The 18,042-nt window shown below is 36.8% G+C and overlaps 1 protein-coding gene across 3 annotated transcripts in view; it reads right to left on the bottom strand.

Moving 5' to 3' along the window:
• Window positions 1–18,042, bottom strand: part of TMEM245 (transmembrane protein 245) — a 66,674-nt gene that overhangs the window by 27,394 nt on the left and 21,238 nt on the right. The window contains exons 7-12 of one of the 3 annotated variants that reach the window (XM_070430951.1): window positions 16,339–16,362; window positions 11,160–11,264; window positions 9,164–9,246; window positions 6,159–6,249; window positions 3,053–3,151; window positions 1,953–2,084 (exon numbers count right to left, since the gene is read on the bottom strand). In XM_070430951.1, coding sequence (XP_070287052.1) covers window positions 1,953–2,084; window positions 3,053–3,151; window positions 6,159–6,249; window positions 9,164–9,246; window positions 11,160–11,264; window positions 16,339–16,362 — 534 coding nt within the window. Of the gene's footprint in view, window positions 1–899; window positions 936–1,952; window positions 2,085–3,052; window positions 3,152–6,158; window positions 6,250–9,163; window positions 9,247–11,159; window positions 11,265–16,338; window positions 16,363–18,042 lie in introns of all 3 variants that reach the window. The other 2 variants (XM_070430950.1, XM_070430952.1) reach the window with 2 other exon arrangements.

Here is an 18,042-nt window from a genome sequence, read left to right as displayed (position 1 = left end):
CATTTCTTTCCTACCTCAAATGTACCACTTGTTAAAGCGCATTTTGTTGTCCTCTGCATTTCTTGAAAACCTCAGCTCTGCCTTCATAAGAGAACTTTGGCAGGCTGGTCTCATTTACAAAAACTCCTTACATAAAATCTTGAAAATGTTTCACAATGCCTACAAAAATATGCATGATTGACTGTTTGACCCTGCGGGGTAAAGGAATGAATGAATAATGGCACTGATTCCAGAGACAAACCAACAATGCCCTTACTTGTGATTTTGACAGGCATTCTTTTGGAGGCCTCAGTCATTCTGGAATCTTTTTTTTTTTAAGTTTTGAATAGTTTCTAGGTCACACTGATAGGAAATGCCCTGTGGTAATTCTTAAGATATTAACTGAATTCATTAATTGTAGACTGGTAGTTGCCAAGATCAAATAGTAACCTCTCTGTGTACTCAAGAGGATTGGGAAGGAAGGTTTAGAATATAAGAAAGTGCCGAAACCGGTTTGGCTCAGTGGATGGAGCATCGGCCTGCGGACTGAAAGGTCCCGGAAGGTCAAGAGCACATGCGTTGGTTGCGGGCACATCCCCAGTAGGAGATGTGCAGGAGGCAGCTGGTCGATGTTTCTCTCTCTCGATGTTTCTAAGTCTCTATCCCTCTCCCTTCCTCTCTGTAAAAAATCAATAAAATATATTTAAAAAAAAAAAAGAATATAAGAAAGAGCTGTTGGGCAAAGTATGATGGCAGAAATAGATAGATTCAATTTCAAACTGTTATAGCTCTATTAGGTGAATGGGAGGAAGGGAAAGTGTGAGTGCAGGAATGGGGGGAGGAACCAAAGGAGTTGTACGAAAACCCCAAAGGAGGAGTAGAAGAGCACCGAGGGACTCGAAAGAAAGTCACATCTTTACCTTCATCTTCCATATTGGAAAGCCAAAAGATAATATCTAAAAGTGCAAAACCAAGAAAGAGCAGCGTAAACAGGATTTTAGAAATTCAGAGGTAAACACCCAGAAAAAGCTAAACTTGGGGTGGTGAACACAACACACTGTACAATATATAGATGATGTATTATAGAATTATACATCTGAACCCTATATAATGTTATCAACCAATGTCACCCCAATAAATTCAATAAATATATTTTAAAAATAAAATGATAAAATAAAACAGAATAAAAGACTTGACAACTGCTTCTGGAGAATGAGACTGAAGTGGAGAAGCACAAAAAATTGCTATTTTTTTCACTTAAAACCTAAAGCATTTAAAATAAATCTTAAAGCATTTTTGGCTTTTCAACTATACTCATCTATTATTTGGATAAAAATTAAATTGAAAAAATCTAGCATTTCAAATATCGATTTTTGTTAATTTGGTGCAAGTTATTTCACAGTAACATTTTTCTCATCTCTGTGAAAAGCCACAGGCTGACTCCCCAAAAAGTACACTACAGAATGAAGAGCAGTCATTAAAACTTCGCAGCACTGCTAGCTGTTCCTTGCCACCTTCTAACCTTTTGTAAAAAAACCAAACAAACAAACAAACAAAAAACAAACAAAGGCAGAGGTGGATGGTGCATGGGGGAGAAAACCATATATCCAGCTGCCAAAAGGGCTTCACCCACCAGAAAGGCAGCTCCCCCTATAGTGGTCCAGCTGGGGCCATTCTGGGCATCCTATGGGGAGAAGGATACCTAGCTCAGAGTCTAAGAGCCACAGCATCATGCATATGCTCCCTGGTTCAGCATCTCTTGGTTACTCTCCAGGCATCAGGATCAGGGCAGCTACACCTGAGGTTTACAGGTTTTGGACATCTTTCTAGAGCATTTAGAATTTTCAAAACGTCAAATGTTGTGGCATTAAAAACAGGATAAATAAAGACCTTTAAGTGGGTAAAGAAGACTGAAAATTAATGTTTTTGTTTTTACTTCTAAGTCCAGTTTAACTATAAATACTATTTCTTACAGAAAGAAATGTCTCGATGTTCTCGTGGACGAAGGACGCGATATCCTGCCAGTCCAGAATGTCTCCCAGCCAGCTGTTCTGACGGTTTATATGCATCTTGTGTCCTTTGTGCCTCCCAGAGTGCGTTACGTTCTATGGAAAAAACAGTTCAGACGTGAGACCTCCATCTTAAGCTCAAGAACAGAAAGTATAAATAACCTCTTTTGTTTTAGGTCCACTTGAGCACTTTAGTAAATGCACAAAAGTGAAAAACTTTGCATTATTTAAGAAATCAATTAAGAACTCCACCTAAAGACCTAAAAGATAGTATTTTTCTGTTAATATGCTAGTTACTGAGTCTCAGCCTAGCTTGAGTGCTTTTCTCCTCAGTACATTTGTGGACACACTTTACTCCTCAGTGTATATTCAACTGTACACAAACACAGCATTTACTTTTATTATTTCCCCCCTTTTTAATCCCTCTGCCTTTTTTTTTTTTTTTTTTTGCTCTCTCTCATTTTTGCTTTCTTCCTCCTTTCCTCCTCTCCCTTATTAATCTTCTGTACAAGATAAAGAGGGTAGAGGGAACAGAAAGAATATGAAAAAAAGATCACCTAAAACTAATACAATGTTATGTATCAATTACCTATCAATAAAGCAGTGCGGGGGGAAGAATATGAAAAAGAAACAAGAGGGGAGTCTAACTAGTCTGGAAGAAAACTGCATTGGCAGGAAGGCAGGAATAACTGGGTTGGAAAGAGCTATGAATAAAGAATTTCACCTGTTTACTTTTGTTTTTTTAACACGGCCACTAGAAAAACTAACATTAGGCGGCTTGCATTACATTTCTCCTGCCCAGAGCTAGTCTAGATGATGAGATGCTGTAGATGATAACGAACAGATGACAGAATACTGATACAGCAGAGGGACTGGTAGACTCTGCCATGGAGATTAACCATCAATCACTTTGACTTTTTGTGGCCTAAGGTTTACGACCCTGTAGCTTAAAAATGTCAATAAGTGAAATTCCAGTATTACTAAAGTCCTACTTAGTCATTGGGTCTATAAAATAAAAGGACTTTATTAGTTTACCATTGAAATCCTTAGCTAAAATAACTTACCTTTACAAACCAAGAATGATACAGTCTGTCCCAAAGTTCTAGTACCTGCTTTTCAATCACAGCAGTATTGTTCACCTTATCTCCAAGAATTTTATGAAGCTGGAAGAAATACAGATATAATCTGATTTAATATACCAAGCAATAACCCAGTAAAATGAATACATGCTGGGTCTTTACATTTGTTTCAAATCAAATTAAATGCTCCAGACTATTTAATTGCCTCTAGCCACACAATGTTCTTTTCATAAACTTTGCTCCTCAATATTCCCAGTAAATTTCCTCCCTCTCATCTTTTGCTTCTTTTTTCTTTCCTCTATCCTTAGGTCTCAAGGAGAGTTACTTCAAACTGTAAAAGAAGGGAATAAATAAAGCCATGACTACAGGGATCTCTGATCATATCTGCACAGAGGAAAATCTTTCCATGTGACCCCAGTGCCCACCCATTATATTGAAGTCTCATGTTACATTTATCATATTATTGAGAATTGCCACAGAACTTTAAGTGACATTTTAGAACCCTAGCTATAAACGCAAATATGCCTATTAGTTTGCTGAGAGATGTTGGGTCTCAGAGTAAGGCATTTCGCCAAACCTGAATAGGATACATTAAATTGATTCTTGGCTGCCAGACAGTTAAAGGGCATCTTAATCTACATGGTATTGCCTCCTACTGGCCAAACACCTGAACAGCTGTAGGCTAATTCCCCCATTCTGACAATGGACTCTGTACCAAACCTGACCCTTTGAAGTGTATATCTCTGCCTCGCCTCAGGACAAGTTGTGTTAATAAAAAGCACGGGGTCCTGGGGACAAGGAGAACCTAAGACCTTAGACTTAAGATCCTGGATGTTAGCTCCTTTAGCTAAGCTCCTCTGACCCCCAATGCCTTACGAAATTATATTTCACCTCCGGACTCTTGATTAGTCTCTGAACTCCTATGTAATCTACGCGCAGCCTTCTCCAGATTGCCGAACCCTTCTTGATGCTGGGACAAGAACCCCGGCAATACACAATATTTTCCTTATTTCTAATAGTAAGATAAATGTGCAAGAGTCAAAGGAAATGAGCATTTTTAATGGTTCTTGCATTGTTAAATGTAAGGATCATACCAATTAACACTTTCCAACATTGTCTAAGTCAGTGGTTCTCAACCTCGGCTACACATTAGAACAGCCGTGGGCAAACTACGGCCCTCGGGCCAGATCCGGCCCATTTGAAATGAATAAAACTAAAAAAAAAAACAAAAAAAAAACCGTACCCTTTTATGTAATGATGTTTACTTTGAATTTATATTAGTTCACACAAACACTCCATCCATGCTTTTGTTCCGGCCCTCCAGTCCAGTTTAAGAACCCATTGTGGCCCTCGAATCAAAAAGTTTGCCCACCCCTGCATTAGAATCACCTGGGAATCTTTTTAAAATCCTGATTTCTGGGCCTCATCCTCCAGAAATTCTGTTTCTTTGTTATGGGGTGGGGCCACAACATTAGAAACAAAGAAACAGAATTTCCAGAGGATGGGGCCCAGAAATCGGGATTTTAAAAAGATTTCCAGGTGATTCTAATGTGCAGCCAAGGTTGAGAACCACTAGTCTAAGTGAACCAATTTTCCCAAAGCCTTATGGATAACTGATTTTTAGATAATTTAAAAGGTGTGAAGTGATAACTGATTATTTATACTTTTCTTCTTTAGCAACAAGAATGACCATTTTCCATTTTGGTTTTCAATGTGTATTTCCTTTAGTGTGGCCTATTCATACCTTTTGCTCACTTGATGCTGGCCTTATAGATGCTTAAACCAGTTCTTAGACATATTTGATGCAAATACATCTGCCCAATGTTGTTCTTTATATTTAATTGATTTACTCAAATACAACTCTGTGAATATCAAAGCCTTCATCTGTTCATCACATTGTACAATTTACAAATGGCTTTCACCTACGTTATGTGATCTTTACAACAACTCCATGAGTTAGACAGAAAATAGTTTTGGCATCACCTTTATTCATTTGAGAAAACAGATTTAAAAAGGATCTATGACAGGCTCAGAGTTACACAGACAACTGGCAGATTCAGGATGTAAAGTTCTCTCATAGTCTTTCAACTCAAGCCTATATAACCTACGAACAAAGAACACCTAATAGAGCAAATTACCCAAAATAATTAAAAACCACAATTACCTTAGGCTAACTTCCTTTCATTTCTTTCAATGTGTCTTTTGCATAGTATGACTGTCAAAGACTCACAGACTTCCTATTCACAATTCTTTCTGTCACTTTCCTATCAGCCCGTGAAGTCTCCCTGAACCAGAAGAGTTCTACAATTTAGGTTACTGACAGCCCCTTCTCTAGATTGTCGGCAGAGTGGCCTTTACTGCAATAAAGAACCATTTCTAACTGGCATCTCCTTCAGCAGGCTCACTCCAAGCACGACAGGGAATAACTAAAATACCACAACTACAACAGTAAAGGAGAGTTTAGCACAATTTTATAGCATGTTATAAAACTGGGAAGATGGGGCCAGAGTGCACGGAGTCTACTAACAGGATCACGGAAGCACACATACTGTGGGTGGGCTGTGACATGCTCTTTGCCCAAGAAGAACAGTAAAGCATTAAGGGCAGTCACAATGCCATTTGAGAACTGACTGACTTAAGGCGAATAGCCTCACCTAGGAAATGGGGATGACAAGTCAGTACTCATCTTGTGTGAAGCCTTAGCTGGCCAAGTCTTCCTTGAAACATTTTCTTCTCTAGGCCCCTGTGACACACAGTTTGGGTTTCCTCCTACCTCACAGGCTACTCCTTCTGTCTTCTTTGCCCCTGAGAACCTTATTTGACTACCAAGCTTAGTGATCATTCCTTCCTAGTGCACAAATAATGAGTCAGATCCACCTCGAACAAGAAGCAATGGCCAACTTCTGAGCTTGTTCAGGCTACTAGCACTATTCAGTATGATCATGCAGAAGGCTAATTTCACTGTATGTTGCTTGTCGACTTGTAGATATAAACCTGTTTGCAAACGGAAATTATGCTTTATCGAAGCAAGAAATCACTGCCAATGAAGAACTTGCAAAGAGAAATTCACAAAGAGAGGCTCTTCCCTTACCTTGTGGGTTATCCATTCTCGTCCATACTGATAGACATTGTTAGCTGCAGAATTGAGGGCTCTTTGGACTACCTGAGCCTCAGGAAGCCAACTAATTTAAATAAAGAAAGAAAGAAAATGAACAATTAGCACACTTTTAGTGTACTGCACCCATAACTTTTTGAACTTGATGTACTTGAACAATCAGGAACTGACAAACTCCTGAACAGCCATTAACACAGAAATACAAATGAATCACACACAGGAATCCTTGACTTACAGGCCTAATTGGCCTAATTCTAATATTCGGGACTTATTTTCAAGCCTTCCTTATCTTTTGTATCCACTTCCCCCACAACCGCTCTCTCATTCTGCTCTGCCAGGTTTCTCTGCCCCTCCAGTCCTGGGTCACCTGCCTTATTCACACAGCACCAGAGGAAGTAGTTCTGGGACAATGATGGTCAGCATCTGGAATGCACAATGGAGGTTTTCAAACTGTGGTCCACGGACCTGCAGCATCACAACTGCTTAGAAACCCGGCCTAAACTCAGACCCACTGAAAAAGGAACTCTGGGGCTAGAGCCCAGCCATCTGTATTTAAACAATTCTCTTAACTGCTCCTCACAATGTTATGTACTAGAGATGCTGACATCCACAAATTGGTTTGAATTTTTAATATTAACGAGTTCATCATACACTCCACAGAAACAAAATATTTGTGAAGCATTTTGCAAATTCTCAGTCAGTTCAAGTACTTCTCAGCAAGTAAAACTTTAGAGATACTTATAAATGTAATAATCTTACAGTATAAGGATCTGAACAGGAAATTTGAATCTCTAAAGAGATGTGATTTAGGAGAAATTAGTTTAAGTAGCTTTTAAATTACTCTAGGATTTACAGACTTAAAGTGTTTTGAAGGGTCTGTTGAACACTGTCAATTATATGGTACTACATTTTTATGGGAAAACTAGAGCCCGATGCACGAAATTCATGCAAGAGTAGGCCTTTCTGCCCCTGGCTGCCAGCACTGGCTTCCCTCTGGCACCCGGGACCCAGGCTTCCCTCGCAGCCCTGGCTTCGTCTGGAAGGTCGTCCGAAGGATGTCCAATCCAATTAGCACAGCGGTTCTCAACCTGTGGATTGCCAACCTGTGGGGTCGAGACCCCTTTGGGGGTTGAACGACCCTTTCACAGGGGTCATCTAAGACCATAGGAAAATACATATATAATTACATACTGTTTTTGTGATTAATCACTATGCTTTAATTATGTTCAATTTGTAGCAATGAAAATACATCCTGCATATCAGATATTTACATTACGATTCATAACAGTATTCATAACTGTATTAAAGGGTCGCAGCATTAGGAAGGTTGAGAACCACTGAATTAGCATATTATGCTTTTATTATTATAGATTATATCCTGTAGAGATAGTGTGAGGATCTGTAGAGGCATCCAGATAGATCCTTAATGACTAACAAACATCTATTGGGCCTGATAACAAGTCTTGCTGGTTTCAGTGGAAACACTTGACCAATGTACTCACATAGGTGTCATCACAGCAACAGATAAGAGGAGCTATCCTGAGGCCACGTCAAAGATATGTGTGTGTGTGTGTGTGTGTGTGTGTGTGTCATATGCAGTATCAACATTACATGGGCCACAAACACCTGAGCAACCTTGGGACCAACTGATCGTACACCAACCACAGCAGTGGTTCTCAACCTTCTGGCCGTTTAAATACAGTTCCTTATGTTGTGGTGACCCCCAACCATAAAATTATTTTCGTTGCTACTTCATTAACTGTAATGTTGCTACTGTTATGAATCGTAATGTAAATATCTGATATGCAGGATGGTCTTAGGTGACCCTTGTGAAAGGGTCGTTAGACCGCCAAAGGGGTCGCGACCCACAGGTTGAGAACCGCTGAACCACAGCCTCTATGTTGAGCTCCTTCATTAGGATAGTCACTACCTCAGTCAATCACTAATTCTACTCTGAGTGGAAACCAACTTCTTACATTTTGGACTGGCCTGCCCTCACCTTTCTGGGTAAAAGTTAATCTATTTCACAATATGAACTTCCAAGAGAACAGCCCCAACAATTATACAGAAGTAAAGGGAACTTTCTAACATACCATGTGGCCCCTCAAGTTTTGATATACTTTCTAGTCAGTAGAAAGTGGGTTCCAGACTAATAGAATTGTCCAAGACAAGAATTAAGATGTGATCTGACTGCATTTTCTTTGAAGCTCTGCTAGGGTGACCCTACCCTAAGTCTTCTAATTTATCCACCAGCTCACCAAGCACATCCACAGGAAGTCAGGGCGCCTACACAGGACTTATAAAATGTGCTCCATATTAGAAGAAAGTATATCGGATGGATTCTTAACTGTATCCCCTCTAGGAACATCCACAGAATTTCTCACAAGGTCAATCGCCTTCATCAGGACAGGAATCTACTGAATACTGAGATGTGCAAGAAGCCATTACTATTAATGCATATTCGTCCTCACTAATTAGCTGCAAAAGAATCAGACCTTTCATGAAACAGCTTTTTAAAACTCTCCTACATGGAATGGTACTTGATCAGAAACACTGGATGTGAGGGCTGACTCTGCTGGTAGATTATAATTTCAAGTTCCTTAACCTTCAATCCTATTTCCTCATCTGTAAAATGGATATAATCTCTTCAACCTACTGCACAGTCACTGGGAGGAAGACAGGTCCCAAAGCAGGTGAAAGGACTTTGTAAATTATAAACATGCTATGAAGTGTAACTCTCAGTTCAGATATAAGGTATCATTTACTATAAATTGTTTCCAAAATCTTAAGCACTTCCCCACCAACCCCTCTCCCAGATTACATGCAATTCTTTTGCAAAAATGACAGCGTTCATCAGAGCTTTAGCAAACCCTATCTTTTCTCTTCCAAGGCAATGCATCAATGAAGACCATTTCATGCAAACAGATACTGAGCCGAGGTCATCCAACTCTATTTTTGTCGCTGTCAAACAATATTCTTACTTTGCCCACTCAGGGTGATTTGCTAGAGTTTCATTAATCAAACTACTTGTGACTTCAATCATGTGCACACTTTCCTGATGTACCTGCATCACAAATGAGATAAAAAGAATCTCATTAAAAAATAAACCCAACTAAACATTTATTCTTCTACATTTATTTTTCTAATTTTCTATCTATTTATTCTCCCAATTATTATTGGAGCAATATTTTAGAGTCAGATAATTATACATCTTAGTTGCAGTTAATTTAGAAATATGCACTGAACAGCTGCTACATAATATTCTATCACACACACTATGGAAAATAAAATGTACATTATAGGTCCCTGCCTTCAAGAAACTCAACAATTTACTTAAGCAAAAAATATGTAAATAGATACATACAAAAACACATATACACAATAATATATAAATATAGTTCACATGTATATAGCCTAAGTATATGTGTAATACATGTAATGCATATGTGTCTGTATGTACATATATATACATATATAAATGCAGTATCAACACTACAAGAGATTAAAGAATTGTAATACAATGCAAGATACACAGGCAAATATAAGCAATTGAGTAAGGTTTCTCAGTAATAAAAAAAACAAAACAGAAACTACTCCAAATTTACCTTGCCCAATAATCAGCAAAACGAGGGATTAAAAAAAGGAACAAGCCAATGTCAGGAAACAGGCTCCATATGATTTCACTTTGTTTAAATTAGCATGCTGAGCATATGGTTTATCCTAGGGAGTATCCCATATTTACTTGAAAAGAACACGATTCTGCTACTGTCAGGTCATACTGACTGTTTTTCAAGGCTTGTTTGTTCTTACTACCTATTTATTCTCCCAATTGTTGCAAGAGGAGTATTAGTCAATTCCTACCTATAATCTTTGATTTGTCTATTTCTCCTTCGAATTCTGAATATTTTGCTTCATGTATTTTGAGCTATCGTTAGAATATACACATTCATAATTGTTGTATCTTACTGCAGTACTGTTTTATCATTATTTGTGTGTAGTGAGGTTTCTTGTCTTAATTGCTTGATACTAATATAATCACACCAGATTTATTATGTTTATATTCTCATGGTGTATCTTTTTAAAAATCCCTTTACTATCAAATCTTTTAATGCCTTTGAATTTAAAATGTATCTCTTTATAGATACCATTTAGTTGGCACAATGATATTCGTTGATGAGATGAAAGAGGAGTGTTAAGAACTGAATGTCTGCATTCCCCCAAATTCATTTGCTGAAATCCTAACCTCCATTGTGATGGTTAAGAGGTGGGGCCACTGGGAAGTAATTAGATCATGAGGGTGGACCCTTCATGAATGGGGTTAGTGCCCTTATACAGTACAGGAGACAGATGACAGTTCTCTCTGCCATATAACGATACAAAGAAAAGAACAGCCATCTGCAAACCAGGAAGAGGGCCTTCCACCAAGAACTCAGCCATGATGGCACCTGATCTGGGGCTTCTGCCTCTACAACTGTAAGAAATCCTTGTTGTTCGAGCCACCTGGTCAATGGCATTCTGTTACAGCAGTCTGAACAAAGAAGGGGAGAGGAAATGTAAGCTGGAAGGACCTGCAGAGTGAGAAATAAAGACCTATGGTATATCAGCAGACAGACCAATGAGGCAAGAAGGAAGGAGCTAGTCAAAAAATTCTGATCTAGTGAACAAGGCACTAACTAGATTAGGAGTCATAAGACTATAGTTTTCCTACTGACAGAAGAAGCCACTTGTCCCTCTGTATCTCAATTTTTGTATCTGTATTTACATCTGAGGATCTGATGATAATAAAATAATAATGCATGTAAAAATATACTAGGTAAAAAAATTCATGGCAAAACCAGTAATACAAATTATGTGATAGCAGTTATACATATTTACAAGCAAAATGACATTTTCCATACTGTCTATCAGCTTCTTATCCATACTACACTTCTAACAATTAAGAGTTTACTAGTGGTAATAGTAATTATTGTACTCTACCTTTGCAGTCAGGAGTAGGGCTAAAAGAAGGGTTCCTATTACTAACAAAAATATGATGAAAATGCTAATTATTTTGTCTAACATCTTCTCCAACCAGATGATAATCTGCACAGAAATAAAAGAGAGGATTACTTAGCTGTAAAGTACAACTTAATAAAAACACATATGTATTCAAATATAATGAAGACAAAATAGGATATTCAACATTGCAAAGCAAACTATGGAATAATGACTAAAGCAGTGAAAACTGTAAGCAACTTTATAAAATTAGGCATTAATTATTGCTGTTACTAGTATATAAAGAGCTTTTTATTGTCACATCTAAGAAAAAGCAGTCAAAGTGAACATAATCATTAAGACTGAACTGTCATATTATGGTAATTTACATTTGAAATTATAATTTACTAGAGGCCTGGTGCATGAATTTGTGCACAGGTGGGGTCTGGCCAGCCTGCCCCGATCAGGGCCTATTGGGCTGGGCCGGCTGGGGGAAGGGACCGTGGGCGGTTAGCCAACCCTCGCTGCCTCCTGATCGAACTCCCAGTTGAACTCCTGGTTGAGGGGACAATTTGCATATTAGCCTTTTATTATATAGGATAATCTGGTAAATATTTCTAAACAAAATAATGATAATCAATTAGCTGACCTCAAATCTTTTGAAATTTTACTGTCAATTAGCAAATATAGATGACTTTAGAAAAAGTATGACTTTTATAAAAATAGGTCCTAAATTATATATAGATAAATTAGGAGCAAATTAAAATAGGAATTACTTTCAATATATGTTTTCCTTTTGACATCAGTAGGATTACAAAACCAATAATAAAAGCCCAATGTTACGATAATGATAAATACCCATCTCAGAATAATAGTTACTGTGGGTGGGGAAAGGGTCAGGAAGAGATACAAAATGGGCTTCAATTATATAAGTAATGTTTTATGAAGTTGGAGGGTAGTCTCATGGGTATTCTTTACATCTTTTACTATTTAAAATAATTCATAATAAAATACTCATAAAAATCTGGTATTCTGCTGGAAATTTCTATACTTTTTTCTATAATACAAGCTTTGTGACAAGTTATAACTGACTGTAAATAAAAAATAATCATTAATGTAGTGGTTATTCCTAAATCAGTAATTAAAATTATGCTCTCCCTCAATGCTATTTGACATTCTATTTTGAGTTTAACTTTTCTCATTTTCCACCATCACAAATAATCCCACATATAAAAATTTTTATTTTCAGAATATATCATTCTCATAAATGTGTAGAATTCTTGCCATGCAAAGCTAGTATTTAACATTTCAAAAATACAACCAATTAGACTGGTGACTACTGAAACACCACATTGCAACCCTCAACTCTAACATGAACTGCAATGTTGTGATTAAGTTATTCTTCACTTAAATCTGAAATATGCTCTCCAAGCAGTGAGTTAAACATCCAAAAGCAAAGAATGGTTATTAAAAACAACAACACAAAATAACATGACTTCTTAAATATTAATTTTCATTCAAGGCTCACAAGCTTGCATTCATTCCCTTTATCTTTCATGAAGAATCCTGTCACTAAGAGATCAATGCTACAGTAAACTTAAAGATAAAAAGTTCATCTTCTATCTTGACTATTACAGCTTCAAACAGAAGAGTTAATTTTCAGTGCATGCCACCAAAGCATGGAAGACAATGCAGAGATTAAAAAAAATAATAGTAACAGGTTTCTAAGATATGGAAGGTCAATGTCATATTTTGAATGTAAGTTCTAAATCAATGAAACTGAAGAGTTTCACAATCAGAAATCAACTCTACACATAGTTCTTGAGACAACTTCCTGAATAAAGGGCTAGTGTTGTATTACTCCTCTTTGTTCCCCAAAACCTAACAGTGCTCAGTTAATATATACCTAAATAGGCAAGCATATATAATTTCAGAAATAAGACCAGATTTGTATTCACAAATTATAATTTCTGAAAATAACTTGAGAGCCTTCATTTTTTTTTTTTTAGAAAAGTCATATCCTAAAATGTATTTTTAAACATAAATGATGTTCTCTATACAAAGTATAAATATCTAAATTTAGCCCTAGTTGGTTTGGCTCAGTGTATAGAGCATCAGCCTGTGGACTGGAGGGTCCCGGATTCAATTCCGGTCAAGGGCACATGCCCAGGTTGCAGGCTCGATCCCCAGTAGGGGGTGTGCAGGAAGCAGCCCATCAATGATTCTCTCTCATCACTGATGTTTCTCTCTCTCTCTCCCTCTCTCTTGCTCTCTGAAATCAATAAAAATATATTAAAATAAATAAATACATAAATAAATAAATGAATTTATGTCTGGGTATTTTTAACATATAAACCATGGAATATTCACAAACACATTATGTACATCAACATTACAAAATTAAATGTTATATTTTTCAACCAGGGTAGAATTTTCCTATCACAAGCTGTATAACTTAGGGTGGGAAAAAATCCACACTAAGAGTTACCTAAATAAAAATTTATATTCAAGGAATAACAGTAAGCGTTATCTGTTTCATTCAAAATTTAAAATAAAACTATTTAGGAACCTCAATTCATCAGCTAAAAAAAGTTGGAGGAGCTTCTATTCACATTATGGGTGGTTAAGATTAGATTTAAAAACAAAACAAAACACAGGACAAAAGAGACAGCAAAAGAGAGAGAGAAGCCCTGGCCAGGTGGCTCAGTTGGTTGGAGTGTTATCCGATACACCACAAGATTTCGAGTTGGATTCCAGTCAGGGCGCATACAAGAGGCAACCAATTGATGTTTCTCTCTCATCTCTCTCTCTTTCTCTCTTTCTCTCTCTCTCTCTCTCTCTCTCTCTCTCTCTCTCATCAATTAAAGAAACATATCCTCGGGATAGGCTTAGAAAAATAAACAAGAATAAAGAAAGAAAGAAAAGTCAAGAAAAAGAAGAAACAAATGTGGAGAGGGGGTTGGTATATAGAACAGAGGCCCAAAAGAGAAAAGAACAAAACGGATACAAAACTTATATGGAGGAAAAGAATTCCCTGAAAGAGTGAATGAATGGAGCAAGACTCACAAGGAAACAGAAACTCAGACACAGAAAGAGAAACACGCAGAGGAAGCCATGGAGAAGGGGCAGGTGGAAGAGAAGCCTGAAGGAATGCCGGAGGTGCTGTCCCATGAGGCTGACCCTGCCCGTGCTCTACTTTGGGCAAAGGAAACCACACCCCGTCACCACTGCCTTGCTCACGGAAATCGCAGTCCCCAGAACTTTCCCCAGTCTTCTAGGCTTTGAGAAATCATTTTAGTGGTTAAACTTTATTTTCTAAAAGGGGAAGAGAAAAAAATTTTAAGTGACATTCTGGGTGTTTCAAGTGTAAAAATTTAGAGATGTTGGTGAATTTATAGTTATATCAAAGACACTCAAATTTCTAAACTCACTGGCCTTATTTATCAAGCTATTAAAAAGTGTCCTGCCACTACTTAAGTTTCTATTCTATCATGAATGTAGGTTTTTATGATGCTTTCTTTTTTTTTTTAACTAAATTAAGCCTTGAGAAATCGGTTGCAATTTTAGTTAACCGTAAGATTTGTCCTCTTTCACCCTCACTTCTCATTTTCCTAATTCACTCCACTTCAGCTCGGAATACTAAATACCCAACGCTACAATTTCTGACCTTGGATGTAATGTAATGAAATGATCTTCAACTTATTTGAGTGCTTTCCTGGAGCACACACTCTCAGAACTGCAAGCAGTTACTCCAGCTCCACACCAATGCTTTATCTATGCTACATGGCATCAGCAAGGAAAAGACAAAAGCTATTTAATCTCTTAGGAATCTTTTAAAACTCACTCATCAGCTGGAATTTGGCTCATGAATTAGGTAATCTAACTTTAACTTTAAATCAAACCTAATGACTTTAGGTCTCCTTTCGTCTTTTGAGGAAAATTTCATTTCAATATATAGGTTGTCCCCAACAAATGAATACACACACTTTGAATAATTATAAAGGCAATGTCTAGTAAAATACATTTCATTTTCAAAGTTGAGCTATCAGATGTTAAAGCATATACACATTTTGGGGGGACACCCTGTACATATACAAATTAGGAAAATACATGTAAACCACTGCTTTGATCAAAATAAGAAAATGTGACGTATGCTTGAAGCACTATCATCTGCCAAGGATTACACTCATTTACTTACACTAGTTTTGTAGGAAACAGGTATATGCATCCATACGTGTGTGTGTGTTTATTTGTGTAGATGTACGTGCAGTTGTGGTGTGTATCTATTTATACTCCACACAATGTTTATTCTCAATCCAAAGTTTAGGTCAAAAGTCTCCCCTTTCCCGTTTCAACAAACTGAAACCCTAATTTCTAAATATAAAAGTGTCATTCGGACCTATTTCCAAGTACCACGTCTTTCTTAAAGACTGTAACAATATTTCCACTAAAAACTTTTAGTCTTATTGTGTTTAAACATAATACATGTAAATGATGTCGCCTTTTGCTATCTGTCCTAAGTATTGAATGAAATTACATCTGGAACTACTTATGCAGACTTTGTTAGAGGTATAGCTCTCCTAATATATCTGGAGTTATTAAAGTTATTGAAGTCTTTAAAAAATGTACCTTTAGAATCCCAAGCCAGTCATGGAAACCATTTACCACAGACACAAACTATATCTTGGGAAACATGAAATTAGACTTCACAGAACATGACTACCATCTTTTTTAAGTTAAATATAAAATTTTGGAATACTAGTCAAAACCTAAAATTACCAATCTAGGGAATTACACAAATACTTCACAGATTTATCTTCCGAAATCTTCCTGTGTCACTTAATGTGCCCTCACACAACAAAGGAGACTAGAGAATCAGGCTAAGCCACATTATAGGGCTGAAAAGGGAATGGAAATCACAGTGGACAAAAGGAATATAAGACAGAATTTCTTACACACACTTGAGCAAGGAGACACTACCAATATCCTCAATAAAATAGCTTTGGGTTTTTAGCAAATTGTACTGGGACAGTCTCAATGCTTCATGACCTTCCATAGCTTATCATTAGAACTTTAATAACAAAAACTTAGTTTGACATACGGACAGAAAGAGTGAGAACAGAGATACAGAGAGAAGTTACAGAACTGAACAGCAAAAACCAACATCCGTGGGTTCATTTACCTTCTTATTTAGCCAGTGCCAGAGCTTGGGGATGGGGAGTAAGGTGAGAGAGAGAAGATAAGAACAGTGGAATATCATTAGAGAATGCAATAACAGTATGAAAAGAAAAGAAAGTCACCGAGAGCATGGGGAGGAAATTATCCCAAACAAAAGGAAAACTAGAAAGAAAAAAAAAACTGCACTGCATTACAAAGATATAAATTGAGTGAATGTAGTATTCCTTTAAGATATACAATGATTATAGTGATGATGATAAGCACAAGCTTTGCTGGCAATTCAACAATTAAAAATACATAAAATAATCTGAAAGCTTGTAGCCTTAAATAGCCACACCAAATTCCAAAGATGAGAGTAATAATTAAGATCCTTTCGCATATCACGCTCCAAGAGGATTTTTAGTCCCTGTATAAACCAATTTATGTTCCCATAGTACATTTTCATTGAACTCTGTAGTTGCAGTTTTATAGTATTAGTTATTTCACATGTTTTAAAGAGGAAAAATCATTCTAGTGCTCATTTGGAATAGAGGACACCTTGCTAAGAGCAGGCCATACTAAGATTCTGTTACAATATAGTGTATTTCCTTCAACCCCAATTTTTTAGGCACACATTTTTCTACAAAAAAGGAAAAGTATTACCTTGCTTTTTTTTTTCCACATAAATGTTACTTCATCCAAACCCCACAATATTTAGCACTATAGTAACTAATGCTAGTTAGTGGACACATAACCTAAAAATCGGTAAAGATAGAATTTAGAGCATTATTAGTGCTATAAGAAGTATAAAGGCTAATAAAAAGTGTAATTTCATCAGTGACTGTAAATGCTCTTTGCAGCGTTTTCCCTGAAGTATACCCAAAGCACGTTTAGGTATTCTTCAAACAATCCTCTGTAGATGAATCATTTCAGAAACACTGGTCCAATCAATTAAAATTAATAGAAACATGAAAAATAGATTACTCCCCAAAGCAACAGCCCATACATATTATTATACTAGACAGAACATAAATTTGGCATCAATTATAATTAAACAAATATTCAGTTTGCAATAGCCATTTATTCTGATTGTTGTACAGCAGAAAAACCCAGTTTTATTCATTTTACTGTCTCTGTTCCCTAAGAACAACAGATTGGCAAACAAATTAGAATAAAAATGACAAATTTTTACAAGGCTACTCCATAACAAATACTTTCAGATGCCTGGAACTTCAACTGACACAACTGTACAGTTTTCCTAAATGAAGGGTTCAAATACAAGTACATGAGAACGCTGAAAATAGGACTTAGTCTCTATCCTGACAGTGGAAAGACAAAGCATTAACTGAAAATAAGATACCCTCCTTACACAGTTGAACGTGCTGAATCTGTTCTCATAAGATAAAGCTTCACCCTAACACAAGGGAGATGTGATAAATATGCTGAAATTTATGCAAAGTCTTAGATTCGTTCTTAAAAAGTTGAAAAAAAAATTAGTAACAACACAAATAGGCAAATTACAAAAGAAAAATATAAATATCCAGTAAGTATGGAAAAGGATGGTCAGCCTCATTTTTAATTTTTAAAATTTCAAATTAAAACAACAGTGAGATACTTCTTCGTATGAAACTAAAAAGTCCTTTTTGTTGCACTATAATATTCCTTGGCAAGGGCTCAAGGAAATACGTATTTTCACATGGTGCACTGGTGGGAATTAAAACTGACAAAC

Source organism: Myotis yumanensis, unplaced genomic scaffold (assembly GCF_028538775.1).
Source record: "Myotis yumanensis isolate MYYU_CA2020_CCGP unplaced genomic scaffold, mMyoYum1.0.hap1 SCAF_12, whole genome shotgun sequence".
NCBI lineage: Eukaryota > Metazoa > Chordata > Mammalia > Chiroptera > Vespertilionidae > Myotis > Myotis yumanensis.
The sequence above is the reverse complement of the archived record's forward strand: the minus strand, read 5'-3'. Positions and strand labels throughout refer to the sequence as shown.